At 44.2% G+C, this 25,901-nt stretch overlaps 1 protein-coding gene across 2 annotated transcripts in view; it reads right to left on the bottom strand.

Annotated features, from left to right (window-relative positions):
- The window catches only part of LOC104357013 (deubiquitinase DESI2), a 59,540-nt gene extending 50,563 nt beyond the window's left edge, over positions 1-8,977 (bottom strand). The window contains exon 1 of one of the 2 annotated variants that reach the window (XM_009962363.3): positions 7,445-8,977. In XM_009962363.3, coding sequence (XP_009960665.2) covers positions 7,445-7,483 — 39 coding nt within the window. In that variant the 5' untranslated portion in view covers positions 7,484-8,977. Of the gene's footprint in view, positions 1-3,914; positions 3,979-7,444 lie in introns of those variants that run through there. The other variant, XM_032984744.2, reaches the window with a different exon arrangement.
- Positions 8,978-25,901: the final 16,924 nt, after the last annotated feature.

Raw genomic sequence — 25,901 nt, 5'->3', positions numbered from 1 at the left:
TTGCCCTGGATGAGTCAGTTCAAGTCAGTCCACTGGGCAACAGAGCACTGGTTCAATGAGCTTGCTGATGGGATGGATGCCGTAACTGGAGATAGCAATGCTCTGTGTACAGCCAAGAGACAGCTCTTAAAACATCTCATACATAAGCATAGAGTAGTCAGCTAAAGAACCGCAGTGCTGGAGATCAGCAGTAACATGGACAGGTAGCCAGCTTGTCACCCTGACAACATCAAAACAGCCTGTTCCCCTGGTAGATAACACATCTCCAGGCTGTTGCTAAGACAACAAAAGTCTATTTATTATGCATAAATGGGCACACTTCATCACTGGACTTATTAACCCAGGCCATGCCACTTGCTCTTTAGCTTCTTAATTGGTTTAGATCAGATGCCTTCTTCTTGAAGGAATGGACTCAGCTGCAGCTCAGTGTATTAGGTTTTTCATCTTTTCTTCCTCCAATTGATTTCCTCTCTCCCAAGATACAAGATAGAAGGGATGTCTCGCTGCATTTCATTTTCTCACAGGCTTGAACCAGGCACTGACTACAACACAGTGCTCTGCATCACCAAACTGCTTTCCTTTTCCCTCTGCTCCCAAGTTCAAGCAGGGCAAGGCAGCAATCCCACTCTACGGACCAGCCTGCCTGAGGTCAGCCTGTTGTCACTCAAATTAAATTGATGTAGTCTAGAAGGAAAAGAGAAGCAGAAACAAAGCCTAGTCTTCCTCACCTGAACACACTGTCAGGCTGCTCAGCCTGATTTTTTTGAAACATTCTACTGTACTGCCATCAGATTTGCCATAACACCTTCCCCCTCCTCCCCAAAGTCAAGAGCACTTGCACTGGGAAAAGTTGCATCCAAGAAAAGTGCAGCAGTCTGGATAGCCCTGACATCCAGTGAGAGCAGCTTACTCTGTCTCCGATCTCATTCGCAGCAGTGGTCTATCTGGTCTCTCTGGCCTCTAACCCAGAGTCTTCCCAGAGAGTTTTGGGGCCCATAATAACAAGTATCAGAGTATGACATTACTGTTACAGATTTTGCAGTGGGACCATTACTTTACTTGAGTGATTATGAACCCCAGACCCATTACGCAGCATAAGCAGTCTAAACTCAGACCTACCAAGAAAACCCCAAGCAAACTAACAAACAAAAAAAACCACCAACCCAGCACAGAAGGCCCAGTAAAAGCTCTAGAAAGGCACAGAAAACAAGCATCTGAGATCTATCTGATGCCTCACACTACTGCCTGTGACTACCACTATGTTCAACTACTCTTAGAAACAACAACAGTTTAGCACTTACATAGGACATGTTACAGCACTGTGAGGAACCTATTACTAGACACCAGGCACCTCCTATCTCACCATTCTGTTTTGTTACCCAGTATGCTGTACTTGATATGCTTTGAAGACATTAGAATTAATAAGGCTCTGGATAAATGAAGAATCAATTATAAAGTAAAATTCTAAGGCCAAAATCTTCCCCTTTTCCTTCAGGAATTTAAGGATTTACCTTTGACCTTACCCCCACAACAAGCCTGTGAAGAAGATAAAACATCCTAGATTTTCCTTAGCCAGGACTTATTCATAGAAGAGGAAATTCTTATGAGCTTTGAGAGTGGCCACAGAATAAATAAGAATGATACACCTACCAAGACCTTCCAAGAACATGGCAAACTTTTGAGCGAACAATGTGTTTTGGAAAATTGAAATGATTCAGATTTGGCAAATAGTTTTGGCCAGAGATGACTGGTGAATATTTTAAGTAAGAGTCAAAACATTTCATTTAATGAGTCTTAAAAATTAGTGATTTTGTTTCAGAACAACTTTATATATATATATATTAGGAGTTGCCAGAATTTAATTAAAGTCTCTCAAAGGCAATATTTTACATTTTGCTCTCCATTTGTTAAATACATTCAGTTTGGCCAACATATGAAAGAGGAAAAATAACAAAGAGATCCTAGTGACTCTCCATCATTTAATTTTCCAAGGTCACAAGTTGCTCTATTGACTTAGAGCATCTCTCCAGTTCATCGCAGCAAGAAACTCTGCGGCTATCAACCTACTTGACAAAAAAGTCCCCTGGGTTTCCATGTGGCTTCCTGGAATACCAAATAGAGTCAGGCAATGCTGCACTTCTCCACATATGATGGCCCACAAACAACTAATGAATAGTGCAGAGATGGGACCACCACCTGCAAGAGGATTTCTCACTCTTCTGCCTAAGTGAGCTGAGAGCATCTGAGACCTCTACTAACAGTAATCACAAAAAATGTTGACATTTTTCTGAGTAACTAGACTTATTCTTTCCTCCAGAGAGATAATAAAATGTTCCATGATCTAGTCAGTGCTTAAAACAATCACTTCACAGAATTAAGTGCTCTGTTTGCAATCCTGTTGCTGCTTCTAAAATAGACTCAAAGGCTCCTTATGCACTGAAGCCAGAGATACAAAGCACCTCCATTCTTTCAGTCACAAAGCATTTAATTTTAGAGGCTGAGAGTTTCACTCTCTCCACTTGCATAGAAATCAAAGAAGGGATGCTAGATTGGTAAGTCTGTGCTGGTTTTCAGTGGTACACACAGGTCATCACCTCCAAATCACATGCAAGCAATGGATATTAAACCAACATGCTGAAAATGACAGAGCTGAAAGGGAAAGAAGAAAATTAACTCCCACCTCCCTAAAACTATTTTGTATCAGAGAAGCTGGCTTAAAGCACTAAAGTTTTACGTGCTTATTCTGTGGCCATAGGGACCCTCTAGCTTTACACCTTTCTTCATGGATAGCTAGTGTGCCCTCTTCATGCAGAGATGCTCTCACAATCCTCTTCACAGAGCACATAAACAAAACCCAACCTTCGCCCTGTCCCAGGCTCTGCTGCGAAGTCCCACACCACAACTGCTTGTCCAAAACTCCTCCCTCCCTCCTGGGATTGACAGGAAAGCCAGACTGCTTCTTGCAACTTCTCCTTCTTGACCCAGCATCCTCCTTCAGTCCCTGAACCCAACTCTATGTAGAAGCAACTGTAAGATGACGGGCATTTGTAGAGCCAGATGGAAACAACCTCATCAGAGGTCTTCTCACCACCTAATCCACTCACTGGCTGTGATCAGCCTCTGATCAGCCTCTGCTGGGAAACCACAAGCTCATTGGCTACATAGAGCATGGTCAGTGTTTCTTGGTGGTACAGCTGAAACTAATTCTTCTCTCCCATAGAGGAAGATAAACTCATTACAAACCCTTATGATTTGTAACACCACCTTCCCCCTTCTCTCCCTCCCCAGAAATGCTGCCCTTTGTGCAGATGCAGCCTCCCAGGATGTTCCACTGCACCAATAAAAATCAGGAGTGAGATTCATGTTCCTGGAACTTGTAGAAACTATATGCATGACTAAAAGCTTTTACATCCTCAACACAAAATGTCACCCCTACTTAAACACAGACTGCTTGCTGTAATATCACAAACATGAAACAGGGGCCTTTATCACTGCTGCGGAGACAAGAATGCTATTGTGATTGGGTTTTTGTCAGGGCCACTTGGATGATCCACTCAGTGATGTGACGAAGAAATCAAATCAATGACACCATCACCCACAGATCAGCGAAGCAGGAGAGACCCCAGGCAGTCACCTGTAGGGCCATCCTTTGCCACCAGCCACTGGCCTTCAGCTGTTTAGTTGGCAAATTATATAAATTATAGAAAGAACTGAAAGAATATGGGAGGACCATTATAAATAATTATATTTTGGCAACCTCTCTGAAGTTGGAAGTCACAGGGAAAAATCTCAGAGCTAGCGCATCTTCAGTGACCTGAATCTTATTTCCCTCTCATTCACTCCAGAGAGGGTGACAAGTAATGCCAGTGGAATCAATGGAATAACAGTGGAACAAGGCTGAGAAAGAGACTCACCCCTCTCGTCCAAACAGACCCTATGTCATTGCTGCCTGGCTCCCTGATGACCAGGGCTCTCATTCTCCTTTGCAGCACATCTCAGGGGCTCATCTTCCCCAACATAAGGAGTAAGCAAAAATACCAGCAGATCAAAATGACAGTTTTGTATGTTATCAGCTGCAAAGACAGTGGAAATTCAGGACAACCATATCTGTAATAAAAGAGGGACAGCAGTGATAAGAATATCTTTGCTTTTAATTTGATAGCATGAATGTGCTATGCAGTAAGCTGAAAATATTATGAGAGCCCCCAACTTGAATCTCGGCCAAGTAAACTATTTTTAGTGGAATGTGTTTAGCTTGCTTGTTAGAGATTCAAACCTAGGCAATAATTGCAGTTACTCTTCTGTCTGACTTAAGCAGGCAACATTTATTAATGTACAGTGATTAAATCAACTATTCCAAAGTAAGCCACAAAGACTTAAAGCGATGAGGAAACAAGATGATATCCTGGCTGAATAAAGTCAGCCCGGTGATCTAAGTAAGATCTGATCCATGATAAACAGCTTATTAATGCAGAGTGGAGGGAAGAGAGCTGCAAGTTCTGAAGGGGAATTTGATTTATCCCTCTGATGGCAAAGTGATAACTGACTGATCAGAGCAAACTCTGTCATGGATTTTATAGACCCAGTTATTTCATGCAGGTCTCTCAACAGCTGTTGACTTATAGTAAGTCCATCTGAGGGCTGGATTCAGATTGGGAAAGAGATTCATCCATGATCAAACCCCTGATCCATCTTGTTTTTCTGGGTTCACACTTACACTTGAAATCAGAGTTCAGTATCCTACATACTCACTCTTTAAAATGTCCTGGTTGAAAAGCAAAGTCCTCCTGGCCTGTCTGTTTTGCAAATGTACAGGTGTATACAAGCTCTTTAGCAACAGATAAAACAGGATATAACCACACTGCATGCTGGGGGTGAGAGAAATTGCTTTTGATGATGATGTTCTCAACACTTGGAATACCCAGGGATTTTTGGTCAATTCTTTTATGCTGAAGAAAATAAGTCTACAAATAGATCTACATGCTTCAGCTATTTGTGCAAAACATCTCATTAAATAGAAGCATTTTTTTCGCAGATAAACCTGGTACATATCCAATGGGTAAAAGGATAAATGGCTATAATCTTCAAATTCACAAGACTACACAGACAGGGTATTTCATAGCTGCACCAAGTCCATAATTGAACTTCTGCCCTGGGGGCAAGTTTTCCTGCAGTACAAGTGCTTCCAGATGCCATACAGGGGTCATGTTCCTTGTCAGGAAAGCAGAGCTTTATATCCAGTTAATTGTTATCACCAGCTGTCTTTTTTTTTTTTTTTTTTTGTTGAGGCTAGTTTTCCAACAGTCATTCAAGCAAATGTGCTCATTTCCCAGTTCCCCCGCAATTCCCCACCACAGTGTAACAAAGTGCAGATTTCACATGGCTACATTCCAAACTCTGTGGTGTTAAAATTATAGCAGCAATGGAAAAGCTTGTAGCCTCAATAATCATAATCTAGGACTTGAACTAGAGGTGACTCAGTGGTAGTCAAACAGATGCTATATGAAAATAGAACGGTTTCTATGTACAGAGTGGTTAACCCATGGAGTTAGTACTCACACATGAAGGTTTCCACGGCTTGCTAAGCAGCAAAAATTACTCAGTCTGAATTAAACTAATGACCTCAATTCAGTGCATCATGCCTGGGTGTCCATCTCAGAACACAGCAACCATGAACAGCAAGTCTCTTCTCCCATAATTCCTTTGGGCTTCATCTTTGGTGTCAATCACATGAAAAAAAAGGCAAACACCATGTCCATCCAGTATTCAGATCTCTTCAGCTCAGTAGCAAAATATTCACTGATCTGAGACAGCTCAACTGGGGCTGTGAGAGGAAAGTTCAGACCAGAGCCTGCTGCAGAACAAACTAAAAAAACTGTAAGGAAGACAGTGGATATAACAATAGGGCAACACAACTCCTTTATCCTCCTGAAAGTATTAATGAGAAACTTGTGTGTGCATTGCATCACAGTCCCTTGTGACCAAGCACTAGCTACCACCTGCTTGGGTTGCCAGACCTGCTGGTTGAAGAACAGCCTGGGGGAGCTCACAGTTCAGGCTGCTGAACTACTGACCATTAAACACTCAGGACCAAAGTCTAGGGAAGGATTTTATACCAACTTGCTCAATTTTACCAATAACAGCTCTGGAAGAGGCAGCTTCAAGCCACTGTAGTTGTGCTTTTCAGACGGTCCTTCAACACAGATACAGTCCTACCTAAATAGTCCTTACCACTCCCTCTTCCCTCAGAAAACAACCCAGCTTTTTTAGTCAATAAAAGATCACTTAATCTGTGTAATAAGAAGAGGTTTGACATTTACAGCAACCCATTCCTTATCTTTTCGGTGTCTATTCTCTGGATTCCCCAGCAGGGAAACCCACACTATTCTGTGGGCTTCCTGTTGAAACTTGTCACTGCCTGATGACAAAAAGCAAATGTATGCCATAATCTTAAAGGTCTGGAGATAGACATTTAGAGCCCAGTCAGCAGCTTAGCTTCATAAGGTTGTATTTTCCCCAGCAAAGTTCACTACATTTTTGGAAGATCTGAAAACTACTTTTTTTTAATCATTAGTGAATAAACAAAAACTGGAGGGCAAATACATCGTCATCAAAATGTTCCTCATCTGAACATGCCTCTCCTAAGCTTCTGTCAGACCAAAAAGCAAACAGGTTGTGCCAAGCCTTCTTCTTGTCGGTGGCTCATGCCTAGGCTAGGATTTGGATCTTCTGATTTGGTAGCACAGATGATTCCCACTCACATTCCCTCTTGCAAGAGGAGGGCAAGGAAAGCCACTTGCTACACTGAAATTTCAGGAAACATTGCTGAGCAGCATGTCCCTGTGCTCCTCCCTGTGCTGAAACTTCATCAGTTCAATTTCTTACTCCTGTTGTTGCAATTAACCTTCAGAGAAAATGATTAACCGCAAGTGTAGGCATATTAGGGCCTGGTCCAGATTATTAGCCTAGAAACTATGTCCTTACTGCAATTCTACAGTTGTTTCTCCTCCCTGGATGAAATCCTGACTCCTTCCCCACAGCCTGGCAGTGCTTGCTGACTCAAAATTAAAGAACAATTATCTGCAACAAAGAGAGAGGTGATCACATCTTCTTCCTTAACTGGGACACTGGAAATTAAAAAGTCCCCCCCTCACCCAGTGTTGCTCCTGAAAGATCCTGCAGAAAATCAGACACAGTTTTACGTGTAATGTGGCCCAATATGCTAAATATTTCAAAGAAAAAAAGCTGGGGTCAGCATCATCCCTGACAGCCAGAACATGATATGCTTGGATGAGGAGTCTGCGGGGGGGGGGGGGGGGGGGGAGGGATTAGCCTCTCTGGGGATCTGTGCTTGGCTCCTCTTCATACAATGCCTGCCTCCAAGCACAAACTCCCACCCAGCCCCACTGCCGCCGCCCCCCAAGCAGTACTGTTCCATACTCACCATGTCATAAACATTCAGAATCACTGGTTCATTTGCCATTGTTGATTGCAGTAGAGGCTGGATTAAAACCTTTCAGTCCCTGCCAGATGTGTGTTGCTGCCCCCAGGGTATGCTTTTACCCTGAGCCAGATAGAAGGAAATGCCTCATCCTACAGTCTCTGAAGGAAGGAGCGTGGAGGGAGGAGGAAAGGAGGGAATTCTCACGGTTGGGCTGGGTAAAGTTGGTTTCAGGGAGGCAGAAAGGCTTGGGCTGGGTTTGCTGGTTGTACAGGGTTTATTTTACCCCTCCACAGCGCGACAGATCCGAGGTTTCTTTCTAACTCTGTAGTGCACCTCGGGGTCTGTAGACTCATACACCACTATAACCAGGCATCGTCCAAGCTCATAAATCCCGATCTGCAGAAGATACACAGACTCCGAGCCCAAAGACAAGCCCTCTCCTGGCACCGGGAGAGAGGCGGGGGGGGGATCTCTCGGCGTCCTTCTCGGCAGGGCGGCGTGCTACCACGGGCAGAGGGCTGCCAGCAAGACGCAAGAAGCCGGGGCAGCGAAGCGCGGCGCGGGCGCGGAGCCGGGCACCGCGGAGCCTCCCGCCCAGAGGCGCGGGCCGCCGGGGCGCTGTCCGCGGTGCTGAGCGCCGGGCGCTGTCCGCGGTGCTGAGCGCCGGGCGCTGTCCGCGGTGCTGAGGCTCGGCCGGAGCTCAGGCGCTCCGGGGAGGGCTCTCCGCCCCGGGCAGGACATGGCGAAGAGGCTGTGCCGGAGGAGTTCCAGCGCGGGGTTCGGCCGTGGGAGGAGGAAGAGGAAGGGGCTGGCAGCCCCCCGGGCAGAGGGGGGATGCTGCAACCCCCATCCTTCCCACAGCCGTGCGGGCAGACCTGGCGCCGGCGCCGAAGTTAGAGTGGGCTGTTCTCCGCGAGAGATAGCGCGGGATTACCGGGCGCCGGGGCTGGAGGGAGGAAGATGCCGAGTGGGCGATGCTTCCAGGCACGGTGCGGGGCCGGCGCTGGGCACCCCCGGCAATGCGTGCTCTGCTCTCCGCCAGGGTCACTCCTTATTTCGGGATCAGCTCGTCCCGAGCCGGGCAGCCCCTGCCGACTGACAGCCGGGGGGACCTGCCCCGTCCTCTACCGGCTGGATGCATCTCTGCATGGCACACGGTGGGAGGGCGGGGAAGGGACGAAGCGACTGGGCAGGGCGAGTAGTTTCACTTCTGGCAGCGGCAGGGTCTGGAGTTTCTTCCGTCCTGGAGCTACTTTACACTCGTGTTAGGCTCGGGCAGCTCTGCAATGTCTTGCCAGTACACACTCCCTTCCGACCTGGTTGCGAGTGTCAATTATAAAATCCACTGCGGTAAATTCATCTTCCTTTTGCTCCTCCTCTCTCTTTAAAGGGAGAGCAGGGTCTGTGACGGTGCTGGGAAAGGGTGCAGCCGAGGGAGGCGGGGGGAGAAAGAGGCTTCTGCACCCAGAGATTTGCAGTGATGTGGGACTGAGCATGCTGACCTTAAACGTTCCGACATCGCAGACTCTGAAGCAGAGGGGGCCCTCTATCCTCCCCCCAACCCCCCCCCCCCCCCCCCCCAAAAAAAAAAAAAGCAGGGATGACCTCATCTGAGTTGGAGGCGTATCTGAGGCTCTCTGCCAGCTCACAGCCAACCAGATCTGAATGAAAATTGCAGGAAGCCCGTTACATCAGCAAAGCCCAGCATGCCCCAGCCCTTCCCAATACTGTCTGCAGCCGCATGGGAACCATCCTGTCCGGGAGATGGGCTCACCTCCCTTTGTCAGGAGCAGGAGGACAAGACCACAGAGCTGCAGCCTTGTAAATGACTTGTTACACAGCGTGCAGGAGGATTTGTAGTGAAGACAGGAATCACAGAAGGAGAGTCCACATCCTGCAGAGCTAAGTGCCAGCCCAACAGTTAGACATAAAACTTTTTTCCTCAGCCAGTGCCAAAGGAGACCCAAGAACTGCTTTGCCCTAACAGTATGCATTTGCATTTTGAAGAGCAAAGCCACGGCTCAGGCCTGGGCATGATGGCATGCAATATGGCAGGGATTCCAGCACAGTAATTTCATCCAAGCTAGTCATTCCATGGGTGGGCTAGGCAATTCCACGCACATGGCACTGGGGCTGGGCCAGCAACCCCAGCTGCCCCCCTCAGCCCTTCAAGCCCAACTTCACTGTTAGGTACCATTAACCATCTGGCTCAGCATCCTGAACCTGCAGGAGTAGTTTGTGCAGGTGGGAAAAGGTGCCTCCTCCTCCTCCTCCCTACCATCTCAGAGTCCAGATACCACTCAGAAGAGAGACTGAGCCCCCATCATCTTTTTAAAGACTATGAAGCAATGAAAAGCTCCCTCTGCAAGGGGCTAAACACCATCATTCGTGCCCTAATGTATAAAAGAAACCTCCTACTGAATCCCACAGGGCTCCTGCTTAACTATCAAAGATACCCTGAGATTGTCACTTTTGGGTACGTGTCCTGCTCTGATGATGGTGATGTTTTAAGGAGACTTGAAAGGAGAGGGAATAGTTGATATTAGTCTGACTGACATAAATGGAAAAGAAAAGCAGCTGCTTACTTGCTAAATTAAACCCAAGGTCTCTGGGCTCCCTTTTCTTTCCCTTCATGGAAAGAAGTTGTTCCACAAGGTGACAACCTCATCAGTGTTTCAGTGATGCTTTGAAAGTTCCTTTTTCTACCCCATTCTGTTCTAAGCAACTTATTCTAACTCCAGATAGAAGAGACCAGTCTGAGTACAAATGTCCTAACATTAATATAAGCTTTTTAACAGACACATAAACATTTTACAAGGCTCAGCTTGCTCTGGGCTGTGTTGAAGTGTTTCATCAACAGCTCAGGCTGATACCAGTCAAGAAACAGAATTGTTCTATTTCAGGTGTGGGAGTACAATCTTGCAGACAGCCCCACTGTCAACAGGCACCAGAGCCCAAGTTTTGCCTTGTAAAAGCATTAAAATTTAAATGAGTTGTAAATAGAGAGGAAAAGGAAGATTATTCTTATTACTGGTTAGAGCAGCTGGAATTAGAGCTTCAGGATCATCTTTTAACCACTTATGCTACTTTTAGGACATAGCAGAAACACACATTTTTCCCATCCATATGCCTAAAGCTGGACAACACCTTCACCCACATTTAAGCAGCCTGTTGCAAGGGCTTATTTTCTCAGATTCTTCACATCCCTCACACTTCCTTCAAAGGGATTCATGTATTTGAACGGGGGTCATCCACACTTACTATTCATGGCATGTGTAAGCATGCACCTACAATGATCACTGTCTAAAGCAGGCAATGTGGTCTTAACATGTGTTCTTAGATTAAGAGGTGAAAAGGGTTAAAAGGAAAATAATGTCACCATTCAGCATTGCTTAGAAACACAAGAATCAAGTACAGCCTTTAGTAATTACCTGGTACATTAACCAAGGCAGTAGCTGAGAGCTTCAGCCACCTCCTCCAGGTCCCAGTCATGAAAGTGGCAGTGGTGGGCAATGAAAACAGTGCTGTGGCATTCCACTGGGGACAAGAACAAAAGAACAGCAGTGCAAGAGGGAACTAATGGATGTATTAGAGATGATGGTTGTATCTGAGGGTCTGTCTACTTGTGTTGCTATTAAGGAACTCTAGTTTAAATTAACACCTTTCCTTAATTTACCCTCATGCACTTTCAAAGTCTCCTTAGCAACCCAGTAGACAATGGGGCTTTCAAGCATGCTTCACAGCAGGGCTGCTCAGTTTACACTTCAAGACACTTAATGGTCTCATCTCCACATCAGGTACACCACCCCTGGCTGTCCATTATACTTTTTGACAACTTGTCATTTTGGATTGTATATAGTGCTTTTGCCCATGTCAAGTTGTCATTATTATCCCATTCTGAGTACATTAGCCAAGACAATTCTTTTTAAAGGAAGTATAAAATGGCCTTTTCAAAACTAGAGACTTTTTTTTTAGGTCCCTGAGAATGGTGGAGGGTATTTGAGAATGTAAAGAGAGTTCCATTGCCCTTATTCCATCTACAACAATAAATCACCACCTGGGTAGGTGCTAGAGCTTCGTAGACTTATTCCAGGAGTGTCAGAGGAGGTATTTTGACTGAAAGAGTTTTATCTCACTTTTGTCCGAGACATTTGTAGATACCAAGGAGCTGACTGAGTCTGGTCTGACTTGAGTGCGGGATATGGGAAAAATGGGGAGATAAAATCAGCACAGGATGCCAGCAATGGCACAGGGCTTGGGCTTTGCCCTATGGAAGGCAATATGGGAAATATTTAACTTCAGATTTCACCACAGAGGGAAAGTACAACAGTCAAATTGGATGATTTCAAACATTTTAAAGATTTTATCCAAGACTGTGGGGATCTGTAGCTGAAAGCAAGGTGCTTGTTAGTAACTGGGGGAAACAAAGTTAATATTTGCATTGAATTCCTCATCGAGTCACTCTTGATTTTGCATTTTGTCTCCCTTCTCATTGCAGCTACACTTCCCAACTTAATACTATAAAGTTGTTTGTCAGGGAGCAATGAAGGCTGGCGGCTCCTAAAGGGAAGGGGACCTGAGTGCAATAACATGGCTGGCAGGGCAGGGACTTCACTGTCCAGGGCCCTGTCCCACAGCCCATGAGCCAGATGCGCCGGGCAGGCCTGGAGGTGGCCACCACATTCAGCCAAGAGTCCAGATCATCAGGTAAGTTCATAAGGATAAGGCAGGTCTAAAGTCAAGCTGGAACATCAGTCCATGGGTCAGGCCCAGCAGGGCAGAGCTGGGGACCAGCATCCTACCTATGTCACTGAGGCAGGCATCACTGGGGCAAGGATTTATGGCCCCAGGCTGGGCTGAAATGGTGCTCCTGGGCCATGGGCAGGCCCCAGGCGAGTATAGGGCCCTATCACCTCAGTTTACATAAAGCAATACTGTCAACTGATAGCCAAGCAATGTACATAAATACTTCCAACCTGGAAACTGGGATGGAAATGCTGAACATTCATGTTCATTCTGATGCTAATGTTTAGGCAAATAGTTTCATTATTATCATTATTATTATTATTGCAAATTCACAGCACACACAATAATGGCTCAAGAGCAGCCAATGCATGCAGTTAAAAGGGATAGTACACATTAAGAGTAATTTGTGTTGTATGTCTGAGGATCTAAGCAGGTTTTTAGTTTCAGAGGGGTTTTCCATCAGCAGCATCTTCAGATTATTTATTTGCATTATGTTATAATAAGTTTTAGAAGCTGCAGGGGGGAGCAGGGACCCATGTTATTGCACACTCTATGAACGCACAGGAGGTGACTGCACCTACTCAAGGAAAAGTGGCAATTTAAAGAGATGGTACAGGTGAGTGGCAAGAGAAAAGATACATCATCAACCCCGTGTCACAGAGGTGTGGGGAAGCAAAGCAACCAGACTTCAACCAAACAGCGAATCTGCTGTACAGTCAGGACCAAAGAGAACTGAAGCGAGGTGCAATGCCACACTTGTAAAGAAGGAGACAGGAACTGACATAGGCTGTGATCCAAAAAGCCAATGTTTAATCCTGACTACATCAAGGCTGCCTCCCTCTTGGGCCAGGACAATCTTTGTTCCCCTGCTGAGCATGCCCCAAACTACCCCAGCCAAGGCACTGTCGTTCTTCGCTCCTGTTGCAGTCTGACAGAGACCCACAAAATCAGCATGGTGGCACATCATACCCCCAGATAACTTGGTCTGCCTGATGTGCTCTGATCCCTCCTACCACATGTTGGCAGCTAAACACAGGATCCCGAAGAAAAGACCAAGCTCCTTCAAAAACACACTGGTGGGTCCACTGACTGCTTTTGGTATAATCACCTGTTCGTTAGATTACAGGGAACTGGAAACCTGGGCTCTCTTATTCCTGCACATTTAAAGCTCACCCCACCATGAAGAGCACACAAACCCTCAGATTACAGAGGTGGTGTAGGTATCTTACATCCTTCTTGCTCACCACACAGCAAAGGATGCAAGAGCCCTGGGCTTCATTCCCAAAGCAATTTATGCATTTGACATTGGGTGAAGACAATCCACAGAAAAGGAGATGGGAGCTCCAGCTCTTGTTCCTACACAGATTCCCTAGCTACGATGCTACACTGTTCCAGCACCCTCAAGCTGCCTATTGATTAGCATCCAGGCATTTGATGCCCAGGTATTAGGTCTCTTTTTCAGTCAAGCCAAGTATCATATTCGGCAGCTGCATCATAGCTACATTCCAGTCATTCTAGAAAAGTTACCAAAGCTAGGGGTAGAGGATATTGATTAAAGAGATGCATATATGCATCAAAACTTATTCATAGAGTTTAGGTATTTCTTATTCTATACCTTAGCCTCTCTTTGCAGTCCTTTCATAGAACCTGAACATAAAGGAAATTAAGAAATCACAAAAATATTGAAAGGTGTCTCAAAACTGGTCCTAATTTTTAACTTTGCCACTGAGATTTTAACTGTATGTGCAAAGTAGGGTAAAATGCAACTTGCAAGCTATTTCTTACAGCTTGGTAACAGTGGTTAGTAACTACAAGTGCTCCACTGTCTTTACTTTGATTGTATTAATTTCTTTACAGATCACTGCGGTTGGTGGTTGTTTTTTTTTTTTTTTTCAGAACACTAACATTTAATTCCCTGTTCTTACTTTACTTGCTATTCATATTAGATGATTAGCCAGCAGATAAAATAGCATGCTGTGGTTTTCTGGGGCTATTATAGCATCCAGACAACACAAGGAACCTTTTAGCTTCTAGAGTAACACATCAAACACCACATTTGACAGTAGGTGCTTCCACAAGTGCCTTCTGATAGGTTCAAAACTACTCTGCTCTACTGACCAGCACCACCTACAGGTATCACCATGCCAGCTTTAGTTGGTTCATTTTTTTTTTTACTAGTTTTAACCCCTGTCACTCAAAACCCTCTCTTCATTTTAAAGAGTGAGATATTGATCTATGTCTAAGCAAAGATGGTAGCTCTCTAACTCCCCAGCCCTGCTGTGGTATGCATGGCATAATCTGGCTACCAAAGCTTTTGAATACTGCTATAATGTATGCTGAAATCCATACCAAAGAAAACCAGTAACCGTCCCATCCCACCCACATTCGTTCAGCTTAGTTTGAAGTCAGTCTTGGCAATGACAAGCTAATTGAAAGAGCCCACTGCACAAAGGCAGCCTGTGGCACTGCACGTGTTCCATTTTCTGCCTATTTTTGTTGACACATGGAAGTTGCCCCAGGTTGAGTCAGCATTTGCAGTCTTTCACAAAGGACCTATGTGCTAATCTCTTTCAAGTCTAAATGCAGGGAGATTCTGGTTAACGGTGCCAAAGCAAAAAGCTGTGTGTTTGTTTCTACAGAGCTACTGAATCCCAAAGCTTCAGATTAAATACATTTGTTATTTAGGAAGGCAGAAGCTATCACAGATGTTCTGGAAGTGTACTGGTCAGAAATGGATTATCTGATTTTATTTTCCCCATCACTTATTAACAATCCTGTAACACAGATGTCAGATCGTCATCTGAACAGCAAGCAAAAAATGTGAATCGAGGAAAAATCAAATCTGCCTTGCAACAGTGATGGAGAAGGTTGAACTGGAAGATAGGGCAGAGAGGCTGTGAAAGGCACAAAGACCTCTTGCAAAGTTGGTGGAGTTCAAAGATGTAAGAATGTAAGAATGTGCTTCTTACTCTTCGAAAACCTTCATCCAACCTGATTTGGGGATGCTGTTCCTACCCTGCATCCTTGCTAATGACTCAATCTCTTCCTCCAATTCCAGGACCATGGCTCTCCATGAAACACAGCCAAAAGGCTATCCTGCGGTAGCTACTCTCCAAACCCAAGTACATCAACTTCCTCTCATTCAATAATGAATCAGGGAAGGAGGAGAAAAGGGAGAGCAGCAGACCTGGCTTCCCCAGGCATGCATGGGCAGGGTAGGCAGCAGAGCCTTGGTTCCTCTTTCCCAGGGCCATTTTTCCCCTCAGCAGTCTGCCCTGGGACAGAAACCAATTCTGCCTGACTTCTTCAGGTAGCAGAGGTGCTAATATCAGCATTGCAGCAGAACTCCATTTGCTGCCTTCATTTCCCCACATATTTTTAACTATGAACTACTTTTAATGCTGTGAAATGCCACAAAACACTAGTGGTATGTCACTAACCGCTCCAACTTCACCACAGAGATGGCAACTCCTGACAGAACTACTATCAATAGTCTCTGAATCACTTTGAGATGAATCAGACTGTTAAAATATTTAATAGTCATGCACCAGCTTGGCTGCTTTCTTACCAAGCTCAGACCTTACAAATTATGAGTAATACTTGCATTGAACAAGGAACTAACATTTTGAAGAAAAATAACCTCTATTTCTCCCCTTTTTTTTTCCCCCCACTGGCTAATACCAGGGCAACAATTTTCAGGCTGCTGCTGAAAGTCTTCTGATGAGATTGTGTTATTGTACCTTTAAACAAAGGGGGGGGGGGGGAGGAGGAAAGATTATTACATGAATGTTTCCCAAGTAATTTTTAACTTTCTAAATAGTCACGCCATACTTCCTGCTCACCAGAGGATGAGGAGGCTAGGTGGCACTGCAGGCTAATGGACTAGCTTATTATTGTAGAAATTAATTAAGTGAATTTGGTGACCTTATCAACAAGCTCCATAGCTAATACAGATTTCTTCAAGCCTCAATCACTGAAAAATTGAAGGCAACAGGCCTAAGTACATAATTTTGCAAGGTCAGTCCTGGAATGAATAGTCAATAGGAGCCCACTTTTCCTGAAGTACTGCTCATCCTCATAACTTTGCTTGAAGTAATGAAGTAAGTATATAAAAATGTCAGCATTGCTTCAGACATATATCAGAGTTTGCCTGTTCTGCCAGTTCCTCACTGCAGGTGTCATGAACACTAAAGCACACACGTTCCCACCTACAGCCATAACCTAGCCTAGCAGAGACAGTGATATCTGCTCCTTTCTGAAGCCCTGAAATAAAGTTAAAAATAAAATAATAAAATAAAATAAAATAAAATAAAATAAAATAAAATAAAATAAAATAAAATAAAATAAAATAAAATAAAATAAAATAAAATAAAATAAAATAAAATAAAATAAAATAAAATATCATTCTTCCTGTGTTGCCTACTCTGCCTAAGCAATATGCCAGTATCTGAGGCCTATATATATTCCTATTAGGAAAAAATTATGATAACAATAAAGATGTTACGCAGGTACAGTCCTGCTGACTCACAAAAATATACACAAGGTCCTATTTCTGCCAAAGCAAAAACCCATAGTAGGCTTGCTCCTCCCAGTGACCTCTGTGCCCTGCTCCATCAGTGTAATTCCTGACACTTCTCTCAGTCTCGTACCCCTCCACACACATGTGTGTGTGCATCTTTAGTTCTCTGCATTTTCAGATGCTCCCAGACCACATGCTTTAGCCTTGCTCAGGCCCCATCTTAGAGTCTACTGCCTGTTGATCACTCCCACTGTCTCCAGTTATTTTATTCCACAGAGATTTCATTTACCTTTTTGTGTGTCTGGAAAAAATACATAGTGCCTGCCTTGCCCTTACTTGTATCTTTGCACAGCAGTCACCTTCTGTAACAGTAATTCTCATGTATAAAATAACTGCAAGGAAGGATCTCCAGCTCTGATTTAGCGTGAAGATGTTAGTTTGAAGGACAGGCACTTCTAGAATAATAACTCCTGCTTGATTATTACTTAGAAAATTACTCCTTATTGAAAAGCAAAATACAGTTTTAGCAGTATTCTAACAGAAGCAGGGTATAGCGCTTGAGAGGACAACAATAGATTGAGGTAGCAAAATCTTCCAGCTTCTCAAATTTGACATTCCTATTTGTATAGCATAATTTTTCTTCCACACTTTATGACTTACATTTTGATTGCCATGTGTTAAATCTGAGATTATGAAACGCCTTACAATGATATGAGGATTGTACCTTTCAGTCCCTAACAGATCTTGTCTAAAGAATCTGTGGACTTAAATTATGCCACCTGCTCTTTCATACACTCCAATAGATTCACCCTGTGATCCCTAAAGCACATCACACCTGCTACCTTGATTTTGCATGCACTTTTGTTGTGGTGACACCAGCACTCCAGAATATATAGAAAAACCTTAGCATCATTGCACTTAAGAGACAAAATGGTTGTCCTCACACTAAGGCTCCAGTGATACCATGATACCCAGACTGCACTCATGCACTTCATATGGCTGTGGATTTACTGGAGCAGAAGGGTCTTAACCCCACCTCAGCCCTCTCCCTTTCTCCTACCACAGGGCTGTGAATTCCCAGACTATCACCTCTCTTCCCTTCTAACTCCTAATCTCACTCACCAGATGTGGGGAATGGCAGAAAAAAAGTGACAGTGCTGTGGCAGGAGAAAAGGAGATGAGCAAAACCCTCTTCTTGGGCAGAATTTGCTGAGTAGGAGACAGATTGATGTGGCTCCCGCAGGGTCTGTAACAGAGTTCTGGGGTAAGAAGTGTGCAGGAAGAAACAGCCTCTACATATCACCCCTACCCTGCAACCAGCACCACTGTCCTTTCTCACTCACGCAAGATGACAACATCCTTCAGCTCTTCTGATCTCTAGTCTTATCCATTTTCCTCCCAGGTTCCTCTTGCCATAGGAGTCATCTTTCCTTTAAGTCCAAGAGGAGATCCTGGCCAGGGAGCTCACACTGACATGGAACAGATCTCAACAGCTCCTCTGCAAGGACAGAGGGCAGCCCCTCTGCTTCTGTAATCCTGGAACAGCCAGAAGAGAGAGATGATTTACAGAGAACCTGGTAGGAAAAGGGGAAGGGGAGGGAAAAAGGGGGAGGAAGCAGCTGAAAACTGACCCTTTTTGAGCATTATCCTACCAGTGTCTTTGCACACTTCTGTCTCAAATTTTTGGAGGTGAGGAGACACCAGGCTTAGATTCTCATCTATTCCCAACCTCTCCCTTGATTTCCACTAAGAACTCTAGTTCTTGTTATCTATTATTTGATGAAGGGCAGGGAACTAATCTGGCTGTTGGCAGAATTTATTTTTATTTTTATATGTGATTTAAAAATGGTAGTAAAAGAAATCAATTGGGTTGCAAATCAATGGAGTTGAATAGGCAGCCCTTGCTGATCTAGAAACCAAACCATGTCGAAGTAGCTGTGGAAACGGCAACCACTTCTGGTACTCTTCAACAGCTACAAAGCTCAGTTATAGCACTGCTGCACCACCTGTATTCTTCATGAAAATAAAGCCTTATGGGATACATAGACCCAAATGGTGTGTCCTGTATAATTTCCTGCTCATCATTAAATAATTCAGATGAAAATGGCTGGCAGGCAGTAACAGACCAGCACAAACCCTTTGTTGGCTAAGATGTTGCAGATGAGAATTATGCCACCTTAGCACTACCAGCAGAGCCCTGGCTTGCAGACACCCCAGCCTGCTAGTGCCTGGGACACGACTCTAAGTTGGAACCAACAAAGACTGCAATTAATGTATTTATACCAAGGGGAAATGTTGCTATCTGGGTGAAAAAGCAGAGACAGTTCTCCCAGTGCCAAAGCAGCAGAGCTAAGCCATGCAAGGCTCTGCTCTAACACAAGGACATGCTGCTGACATTGAAAGCACTACAGACTGACTAAGCCAAGGGTACAGCCTAAATAGGCAGAAAAAAAAAAAAAAAGAAAAATAATATTAAAAGATACAATGGGAAGATCTGCTGTGTTGAACTGGGTGGGTTGAGGGTAATGAAGGAGAAGCACGTGATTTGAATTCATCAGGCTTCTCCATCCTGCCCCAGAATGACCATTTGTAACATTCTGGAAGCCCCTCTGGGATGCCGGAGACTACCAATTTTAGCACACAGGATGCAGAGGCTGTAGGCCAAACAAAGCATCAGAGAACAAGGGAGAGGGGAGCTAGACAATGAATGGGCTTGATCCAACACAGAGATGGAAGCCAACTGAAGGGTAAAGTCACAGGTGCAGATTTTGACCATCCTCAAAGGAACATGTATTATTAAAATTGAAAAAGAAAGTCTGATGAAACTGAAAATACTGGCATGGACATTTTTCCACAAAGGTGTTTAGGGTTTCATTATATATCATTATATGTATACATACATATATATATATGTATGCATGTGGGCATATATTCATATGTACACATAGATTCACATACATATAAAAACCTCAACTCTTGTCAAGAGTTCAATGCACTATTATTCTCACTTTCCAAAAACCCCTTACCCAGTCCCCAGAGTCTCTCCATGGACATCAGAGAAAAAGAGGAATTTGCTTCTTTTGGTAAATTACACTGAGACAGAGTGGGAAATCAATGTTTCCTGAAAAAAAAAAAAAAAACAAAAAAACAAAAACAAAAACAAAAAACCACAACAAAAAAACACCCAACAAAAGACATAACCACTTGGATGAAAAAGCCAGTTTTCACTAAAAACACATTACAGCAGAACAACTCCTGTCATTATAAAGGAAGGAACTACTTGCAAAATGGAATCCCAGCAGGTACTCAACCTTTCTCCTTCCCCAGCTTAAAAGCATCCCAACCTCATCAAGCATCAAGGCCTCAATTAATTCATCCTTAGAAATTCAAGCAGCACGACTCCACCTTTAGCTACCAAGTCACACACATACGCATCCCTCTCTCTCCTACTCAGGGAGCTGTCATGCTAATAAATGCAAGGGGGTTAACTGTATTTTGTATTCTGGGCACACTCCAAAGGGGCTCTTGAGATCTCTCTGTGGTGGTGGAATTCAGCTTGGCCTCATTTGCAGCTGTTACTGAGATCCCAAATGGAATCAGATACAGGTCAGGTGTTTTCCATTATACTGAACTGCATTGCTTTTGAAATCTCTCTGCTAATCACATCTTTTGTACATAGTACGAGAAGAGATTCAGATGCCAGATTCCAAAAAATGTTGGCTTAAAGGAAATTTCTTTAAATCTGCCTAGTGACACCCCCTGTCTCTGCCACTCAATTAAATTCATCCAACCCAGAAATGTATCCTGACCCCAGCAGCAGAGACACAGTCAACAATATCCTTTGCACCACTTCAGCTATGTTTCTGCCAAGATACACCTGTAACAACTCAGAACACCTGAATTTTCCATCTATGAAACTTGCTCCTAGCAGTAAGGAGACTTTCATGTACAAGGCCTTTTTAGATACGCGTAGGGTGTATAACAGCACAGGAATAACCCTACCTTCCACTCCAACAAGGTTTTCATCAGGGCTACATCCCCACCTCCCTTGTACCTACTGTGTTACTCATCACTGGCCAAAGATGAGTTTACCTCCCCTGGGATGACAATGCAAGAAGATACCAATCAGTTCTACAAGAACTGAAGAATCCACCACAGAATATAATCGGAAGAGTTCCTGATACACTGCCCTGTGTTGCCTCATCACAGCTGCAGGAATCTGTGAGGGAGGCAGCATTCAGAAAGAAGAAAGTTCAAAACCACCTTCCAGGAGAGTGCCCGGGGTTACAGAGACTGGCTCAGGACCACAGCCTCTTTGTGGTACATGGCAGCAGAGCAGTGGCAATCGATATCTAAGTAGAGCAGATAGGCAAGAGGTGAGGATCTAGGAGAAAGAGGCAGAATACAGAGCTACAGGTATTAAGGTGCAACCATCAGAGGCATGTTTCTTGTGTGCACAAAGGTACCACCATCCACTCAGGACTACTAAGGACACATCTTTGTACAGATGCTTGCCATATCTTGAAAGTCCAACTTTTCCTTGCTGTGTATTCTACTGGAACAGTTACAGAGTCAAAGTACTCTAGTAATCTCATCTTCAGATGTACTCAAGTGTCATACCCTATCCAATGTCTGACTTGCTGAGGCCAAGCTATAAGGAAACCAAGACCCTCTCTCTCATCCATACCAATCCCATCTTTCCATTGTGCCTGGCCCAAAGCATACTTTGTTCTTTCATACAGAGCCAGTAAAACACCAGCAATACACAGGTCTTAGAGTTACAATGGTCCATGTACCTGGAGTCTCTCAATTTCATTGAGTTACACTGGTTTCTCAGGTGAAGAGAGAAAATGCGTAGGCTCAGCAAGAAACATTGTGCTGTGTTTCTGGCGGATACAGCATATTCTCTGGAAGGTGCTTCACTAGCAGTGCTGCAAGCATGATGCCATTTCCCACTGTCCCTCCCATTTCCCCATTGACTGGCTCACATTCACACTGACTCTGCCTGACAAGTGCAGTGCTTGCTCCTGAGCAGTTTTTAGACTGCAACTGTCACTGCCCAAAATGAGGTGGGGGCACTTCTCTCTGATGTTCTCTCAAAAGTCAGCACTGAGGCTGTTGGATTTATCCCCAGAATAAGCTCTGTGTTGATAGCAGTGAGAAGCTAAAAGAGACCAGATGTGAAAACTCTCCAGGGAACCATTTCAGAGCCAAGTCCTCTAGGAAAGCTTTTGCCTCTCTCAGAGAAGCCCTGGAAGGTCAGGAGATAAAAGCTTAGCATCAGATATCCTTTGCTCAGCCTGAATGTCTGAAGCCTCTTCTGTTTGCTGGAAAAAGGCCAGGCCAGTGTTCTGAGCACTGACAGGAGAAACTCGCTCCCACTCAGGTAGGAAGTCCAAGTCAGCAAGATCAGAGGACATGGCCACAGACGTTTTGCCTTCAGCAACTCAGTTCTAACCCGGCTCATGTTGTGCCTCCAAACTGCACAGGTGACAGCTGTGTTCTGCTTATTGCTTACCAGAAGAGCGCCAAAGAGAAAGGATTCACTGAGCATACCCTCTCCCTTCTCCACGACCAAAGAAAGTGCTATTTACCTAAATGAGGAGGTATTCAACCTCACAAGACAGCTACAGGATGTGTGCTCAAGGAACTAATACACTCAGTTGAGCAATGTAAAGCATGTATGTATAAAACAGAAGCCTATTTCCTGAATAAGCCACACCTGCCAAGCAAAATACCTTGTTCTAACACATGGTGTCTTTGACATTTACCCTCAGTCGTGAGGAGACTCACAATTCACAAGTGCCATAACCATGTATGATTCATCAGCTGTCTTCACAGGACTGAAAAATAAATCAGATTGAAATCATCATCTATTTCATAGATGCTTATTAACACATTATTTAATGCATCAAGTTTGTTTTGCTCTGTATAGTTGAAGGATTTTTTTTTTGTAGGATTTTTGTTTATTTTGTACACAGCTCTAAAGCACTTTGCCATAAAATGCATTACACCTTAAAAGTGCTTTCCTGCTCAGAATTCATGTTGTTTGCTCTGCTTTTTAAAAACAACATCCCTCTCCTAATATACTGAAACTATGGACAGAAGCCCTGATGAATTCAGAAGCAAAAGCAGACCCAAAAGACACAGGGAGCAGAACAGATTTTAGTGCTGAGAAACAGCAGCGATTTCACAGGCCTGGGAATCATGGCATGGGGGAAAGAGGAAGCATCCTACCACACTCAGAGAGCAATGCAAGGTGTAAGGAAAGAAGGAAGAGCCCATGTACCAGTCTCATGTGGGTGATGAGGTGCAGTCCAATTCTGCAAGGTGCTGAGGGCCACTCAGACAGCGATGAGAACATCTTGTGGTGCCAAGTCTCTGGTCACTTGAACCCTAAATTCCCCTTGTAATACGATGTTCTTAAAAAGGAATTGCAAATGATTCCCCCCAGAAAAGAAGAAAGAATATCCCTATTCTCCCCGCTACTGGGTTTTCTCACAGTTTTCAGCATATGCCCACTGTCTGATGCCCACTCAGCCTAGCTGAACTCGCCGTGTTGTTTATAGACAGTAGCAGAGGCTGGATGTGGCCATGATTCTGGGTGGCAGGACAGAATAGGCCCTGGGCAGCAGCCCCTCTGTCATGCAACACAGACTGCATCACCATGCACGCTCTGCTACGTAGAGGGGATCCCTGACAGTGCCTCTACTGATCCCCAAACTGCAAACATGCTCCCTGTGAGGCTCCCAGTCACAGGCTGTAAGTGAACAGCACTACTACACTTTTTAGGTGAGCTCATAAAGACTGTAATTCCTTTTCATGTCCTGAAAACCTGGAGCACAATGACAGCTTGATCTGAGAACTGCAGAAAGTCCGTTCAGTAAAATTTCACTGGCGCACAGGTCCAGACAGCCCCAGTCTCTGCTTCCTCTGCTCTTCCAAGCCCAGAGCCCTGTAAAGGCTCTGATTCCTTCTGCTCTGCTCTCCAGATGGCTGGGTAAGCTAACAGGGGCCAAAGTAAAGCCCTTAGCATCCCAGTGCAGGCAGCCACAGCTGCAGTATTCTGGGATGCCCCAGCACTGAAAATAGTTGTAATGGTAGAATTGTTTTCTTGACACATGCCACCATACAACTTGACACATTCTGAGCTGGCCGTACCCTCTACTGCTTACAACAGTCATGTTTATAGCTGCAACCTGGGAGGTATTTTAGGATTAAATCCAAAGTCTGTCACCAAACGCAGACACAGGCACACACTCTCAAACCTTGCACATCTAAACACGGACTTTCAAATTGTTCTCAGGCAAATGGATTTTGTAGGTAGGCCATCTATTGTAGAGGCATGCAGAAGTCCGTATATTTAAACTGCACCTTTGCAGGGGATGCTTATAAATATAAAGCTGAGTGCATGAAAATGGAGATGAGGTAGTTGTCAGCCAGAAGTGACAGCCCTCAAATACTATCACTCCTGGTTTAACTTTCATTAAAAATGACAGTATAAAATGGCTCTTACACAACTGTGGTGCTATGAGAAGGAACCACTTCAAGTGCAGGTATTTCCTAGTAGACAGCAATATTTAAAGAGCAACTCAGATTATCAAACTCACGTAGCTCTATTCCACTTAATTAACACATTACTAGTAATTAGGGAACCCCACTGGCTTCCCTCCTCCCTCTATCCTGATCCTCCCCACCCTTGGAATTCAGATTTGAACTGCCCTGAAGCATGGAGGGTGTTTCAACTCTGGATTCATTTCGCACCAGTAGGCAGATAAAGCCAAGCAATGGAATTTGGATGGAAACTCCAATCAAAACTTCTTTAAAGTTCAGGACAGTAGCACTGAGATCTGAAACTTGGAATACTCACCTCCATTCACATATAACTAAGGACATATTCAGCCTTTCAATCACATCAGGAATTAATCTGTCCCATTAGATCTGGTGAATTTGCACACTTTAAATCTGGGACCAAATAAAGATAACAGTTAACAAACATTTTCACCTTATTGGCACATCTACTGTAAAGTATCTCTTTTTATTCTAAAACTGGGAACAGTCTGAGCTAAGAAGACTCTCAGCAGACAAAAAAAAAAAAGAAGCATAATATAGGTATTTCAGAAAAGCAGTCTGCAGAGTGAGTGGCCAACAGAAAACACCAGCGGCAGGAGGAGTTATAGATATAAGTATATTGGCAGTCAAACCCTGGAACACTAGTATCTAACTCCATAGTTCTCAAATCTACTTTTTTTCCCCTCTCACTCACTCTCATTTGTGGAAAACTTGCTAGTCAAAAAGAAGGGCATTGCATTAATGCCAGATAAAAGAGGCAACCATGATGTCCCTCTTTTTTTTCTTCTTGAAGTAATCTGGAATCAGCAACTAAGCAGCTCTTGCAGTCCTAGTTTTGCAACCCAGACCATCTCTTACCGTTTTGTTCTGGAAAATAAACATATAAATAAGGAAAGCCATTTTAAAACCTTGGACCACATTTTCTGCATTTGTATGCATCACGTTGTTCAGCTCTGGTACAAGGTTTAGCATGAGCAATATTTCACCTCATTAAATCCAACTACCCTGAGAGCTCAAAATGCACTCCGTGTCACTGTTAGCAATGCTGCTGTGATTCCACCACTGTGCTGCTGCATTCAGGAGAGACTCCAGCCTGTGTTTCTGCCTATTAGCAAAACTGCCAGCTGCTTATTTTCCTCCAATGTTCCTGTTGCCATAACTGTTGATGTTTGAAAGAGGGAAAGATAAAGACAAGAAAAGGAGAGGGCATTTTGTGGGTAGAAGAACCCTATCTGCAAATATTCTTAAGTGATCTCAAATTCAGAACAAGACACAAGAGTGGAACAATCTGGAAATGGAAAGGAGCTGTTAGAACACCACTAATGACTTGGTTCTCCAAAGCAATAAGGTAATGACCTCTAAGGGATGCATGTATTACTCCCCCAACTGTACAGGGTCACTAGAGGTTTATTCAGTTGTCCCAGAAGAGAAAGCACTACCTGTTGGGAGCTCTTCCACTTGCTTCACTACAGTATTATTAGACCACTCCTTCCTGAATCTTTCTGGGTGCTGTGATCTGTAAAGGGTTGGTTTTGACTGCTATACAATTTCAGAGCCTGTGGGAGTCAAAAAACCCAGTGACTTTTTGATGAGCTGAGCACTGACAGCTACCCAGAAGAA

The sequence above is a fragment of the Tyto alba genome, unplaced genomic scaffold (genome assembly GCF_018691265.1).
Source record: "Tyto alba isolate M040663 unplaced genomic scaffold, T.alba_DEE_v4.0 Super-Scaffold_18, whole genome shotgun sequence".
Lineage (NCBI taxonomy): Eukaryota > Metazoa > Chordata > Aves > Strigiformes > Tytonidae > Tyto > Tyto alba.
Note: the sequence above shows the minus strand (reverse complement) of the source record. Positions and strands in the feature narration are given on the sequence as shown.